The following is a 4,840-nucleotide window of genomic DNA, read 5'->3' on the forward strand; positions in this document are numbered from 1 at the left end:
TCATATAGATAAATAATCGTTTAAATAAATCATGCAAATAAATAGTTTTAAAATAAAAAGTAAACATTAATCAGGTACGTTGCTTTGATTTTGTGTCGTAGGCATAGTTACTTTTCCTGTTTTGAAGTTGACATTTGCTTTTTTATCTTTCTAGGGCCATGAAATCATTTAGATTTTCGTGAAAGTCATTCTTGGTTGAGGTTAATAATAGTTCTTGCTAAAAATTATAAGCGAAACAGCTTAAAGTGGTGTTAAAATAAATAATTTGTGAACAATGAATACCGAACAAATCCTCGAATACGACATTAAACAATGTTTAAAATTGATAACAGTTGGTAAAGATATAGACGTTACTGAAGGATGGACCAGACTTAAAAAATTAGAAAGTGAGCCCATATATGAACAGTTAAATAATTATGAGACTATTTTACGAGAGATACTCAACGATGAGATAAGAAATGTACAAGAAATTCCAAAGATCATGATTTGGTTTTCAAAATATTTAATGGAAAAACCATTTTCTATTCATCCAATATCAAATGATGTTGCAACAATGTTAAGGAATACAGATATCAGTGATATGTCTCATCTGACAACGATACTTCAAGTATTATTAGAGCACAGTATCTATTTACCAGACTCTGTGAGTCATTCGAAACTCTGTGAAACAGTTGTTATTAGTTTATCTACTTTTGTAATGCCATGTGATCCAAAAAAAATTTCTGAATTCAATGACAATGCTACTAAAGTACAAAACTTCCTAAAAGTAGTAAGGTCAAAGTCTAAGAATATTGAAAATGATAACTTAATTTTCATATGTTTGCAAACATTGTATAGAATAATATCTGATACAAAACAAAAACAAGATCCTGGGCCTGGTTTGGCTGCTGTATTACAAGTGGTAGAACCTTCTATTATACCACAAGCTGTTAATTGGATTCTTTCAGAATCTCAGTCTGATGCCCAACTAGCTCAAGCTTTAAAAGTTTTATGTAGTTGGCTTCCAAAATGGATAGGTGATCGACTTAGTATTTGGATTATGGAGTTTATACTTGGCTTAGAAAAACGGCACAAATATTCCATACTTATTGAAGTCACAAAAGCAAAACTTGATGTAATGTTTCGTGCTTTATCAGTACCTGTATTTCGTCAAAATGCTTCCATAATTATATTTTATATATTAAAAAGACAAGGATCTCCATCCTTGTTTCAAAATATAGTAAGAAACACACAAATGGTGATATCTTTTTTTCTAATGAAAGAAGATTCTGAATCAAGTAAAGAATGCATACAAAATTTGGTTGATATCATGAAGATACTTACATTAAGATTTTCAAATCAGCGTGTCTGTAATAATTTGGAAAGTAGTTTTCCAGTACAGCCACGAATGCATATTGTTAAAGAAGTATGGAATGAACATGTTTGGGTAGATGAGATGGAAGAGATTGAACCAATAATTGAATCACCAAAAACACATTTGGGGAAAGTTGGACTTTCTAATCTTGGAAATACATGTTATATGAATAGTGTATTACAAGCATTGTTAATGACTAAACAATTTTGTTACGAAGTATTAATGTATAAACCTATGAGCAAAGCTGATGATCAAGTTGTACTTAAAAAGTTGCAAAATTTATTTGCTTTGTTACTATATTCAAAGAGGATTTCCTTGGCACCAACTGAAATTTTATTGGCTTCACGTCCTGCTTATTTTCTACCAGGCCAACAACAAGATAGTTCAGAATTTCTCTGGTTAATATGTTGCTACTAATTTAATGTTTATTTTTTATATTAAAATAATATTTTATAATTATTATTTTGATAATATATATTACTAGCAAATTATTCCAATTATAATGTTATAAGCAAATTTTTCATATTAAATAATATATTTATGATGAAATATGTTTAATTAAAATACTATATTGTGTTTTTTAACAGTCATCTTTTAGATCTTTTACATGAGCAAGAAAAGTCAACTACCATAAATGTTGAAGCTAATAATTCTAATCTTAAATACAAGGATGATAGAGAGATAAATGATATTTCATCAATAAGCGAAGAAGGAGCTAGTATTAAGCGCTGGACAACTGAAGAAGATTTAAGTGGAAGTATTGTATTAGAAAGAAAAACACAATCATTAGCAGATTTTACTCAAGGTAATCTTTTTTAAAGTAACGATATTATTCTAAGATTTAGTATTAACTTTATATTTTTGTTTTTATTGCAGGAGAAGATTTGGCACAAGTACAACAACTTAGTGATTCACATTCAGATTCCACAGATAGTGGAATACAATCTGTAGGTGGGGAAGATACAAATACACAAGTAGCTCTTGTACATAGAGTATTAGGTGGAAAATGTAAAATCACGTATCAGTGTGCTCAGTGTGATACTAGTTCTCATAATACAGATAAATTTCGTGATTTACAATTGTGCTTCCCAGAAGAGATTCAAGAGAATCAGGAAGTTTCTGTACAAGATCTCATCAATTATTATCTTACACCAGAGAAATTGACTGGTGAAAATAAATATCGTTGCGATAAATGTATGAAATTATGCGATGCACAAAGAATCATAAAAATTTTACATGCACCAACATATTTAATTTTAATATTAAAACATTTTCGTTATGATTTCGATACCAGATTAAGAACGAAATTACGCCATAAAGTGATGTATAATGAAACTATACAAATGCCAGTATCTACACCACTGTGCACATCTACAGAAAGTTATCAGTTGTATGCCGCTGTTGTTCATTCAGGTTATAGTATGGACTATGGCCATTATTTTACTTATGCTCGCGATTCTAAACAAAACTGGTATAAATTTAATGATAGTTATGTTTCACAAACGACGTTTAATGATTTTAAAGATCTGAAACCACCAGACACACCGTATATATTATTTTATGAAAAAAGTGTGCCGTTTGAAGGACTTTATGACGAAGATAAACCTGAATTATCGACATTAAGTAAACATTTACAAGAATTGGTGGCAAACGATACTACAGCTTATATCGAAGAATTGAGGCATCAAGCCGAAAAACCTCAACGCGGACGACATAATTCAATGTTATTTCGGAAGAACGAGAATTCCGATGATGAAAACCCTCCACCTAGTAACTGTCGGGGTGCAATTGATATGCCTGCGAGTCGTTTCCTTTATTAAGTTATTTTAACATTTAAATATTATATTCTTTTATAAAATTAATTGAATATTCCAGGTAAATTTGTAATACATTTTCCTTATGTTAGTAAGAAAAACAGAGTTCCTTTATAAGTACAGTGCTATTATACCAATTGGTGTAAACTCATTCAAGAACGGTATTGTATTGAGAAAATTTCTACATATTTGTTTGCTGTCGTTCAAACTTTCTCAACAAACTTTCTGATATACGTTGTTGCTGTATATGTCTATATGTTTAGGACAAATTTGTATATGATTGTATATTTCGCAATTGTTTTTAATATTTAAATAATATATCGAAAAAAATTGTTAACATTAATATTGCAATATTAAAACATTGTAAAGTATATATAATGAGTATTCGCGAATAGTACTTAGCACTTGTTTCTTACAAGTTTGAAACAGTCTTTTTAAAAAAACAAAATGTCAATGAATCAGTTCATAAAATTACGAAAAGAAGAATTATTACATTGTTATTATTGGAAAGTGTATTATAAAATTGTGATGGAAAGAGAATACAAACTCAGTATTTTATAAGAAGTTTAATGTAATTGGCTGTGTTTTTACATAGTGTATGCATACAGGAAACAGTATTTACGTAATATTCGAAATACTATCAATTTTATAATCATACTTTTGTCACGTTTTCGCACACAATGATTTGATATCAACTTGAACAAATGCCTTTTGTCATGTAAAAAACACACGTGTTATGTGTTAAACAATTTTATATTAACATTCATTCTGGCTTCTAACATTCATTATTCGTAAATTGCTAAATATATTGTACATACATTTATAACAGACTTGACAAATGGTAGTTGTATTTACATAATTGTTATAAAATTAGTCAATGGGTTTGAATTTCTGTTAGTTGTGGTTAGAATTGTAAAATTAAAAGAAAAGTATAAGAATAATAGCAGCTATATCATTGTAAATATATATATTTTAATTGTAATTATCTTAAAGAGAAAAACTCCAAGCATTACAAATCTGTGATAAATTTATACTGTCAAATTGATATATTAATTTCTTAGCTCAGTATTCAACAGATAAAAAATACACTATCTATCTTAATTTATAATTGACATACTGTAGTGTACAATATCTACTAGGTTTTATGTATTTATAAATTTCTTTAGACTGGGCATGAATAAATTATTCAAAAATATCCTTTTGTTGTAGACTTAATAAGTTGTATTTATTGCTCATTTAATATCTGTTGTTCTAGAAAACAACGTAAAGAGAATACATGAATATTATGTCTACTTACAGGGTAAAAAATAAACATTCGATTAACATTTTATCGCATAATTATATTGTAATTATTAATGAGATTATTTGCGTGTGGTGCAGCCATTTTCTGTTCATTAGTTTAATAATATAGTAATGTAAATTACGTGTGAAAGACTCACTAAACTATAGTTAGAAATAATAAAACGATAACCTACGATCAACTGAGGCACATGATTTTTTATTATCCTACTACGTATTTTTATTTTACTGATATTAGAAAACGCATAAATTGTCAATATTTAATTTACCGTAATATTGGCATTGCAATGATTTTATCTCGACGCGCCGCGTCATAATTGAAGATATATCCTGCTTGATAACAACGTACTCATTCAGTGATTAAGAATACATT

The 4,840-nt window shown here is 28.6% G+C and overlaps 1 protein-coding gene across 1 annotated transcript; it reads left to right on the forward strand.

The window, feature by feature from the left end:
- The first annotated feature begins 154 nt into the window (after window positions 1–154).
- LOC117153586 (ubiquitin carboxyl-terminal hydrolase 38) lies at window positions 155–4,653 on the forward strand. Its single transcript, XM_033327762.2, has 3 exons — window positions 155–1,752; window positions 1,942–2,159; window positions 2,231–4,653. The coding sequence occupies exons 1-3, from the start codon at window positions 275–277 to the stop codon at window positions 3,172–3,174; spliced, it is 2,640 nt and encodes an 879-aa protein (XP_033183653.1). The 5' UTR covers window positions 155–274; the 3' UTR covers window positions 3,175–4,653.
- Window positions 4,654–4,840: the final 187 nt, after the last annotated feature.

Source organism: Bombus vancouverensis, chromosome 1 (assembly GCF_051014615.1).
Source record: "Bombus vancouverensis nearcticus chromosome 1, iyBomVanc1_principal, whole genome shotgun sequence".
NCBI classification, from domain to species: Eukaryota; Metazoa; Arthropoda; class Insecta; order Hymenoptera; family Apidae; genus Bombus; species Bombus vancouverensis.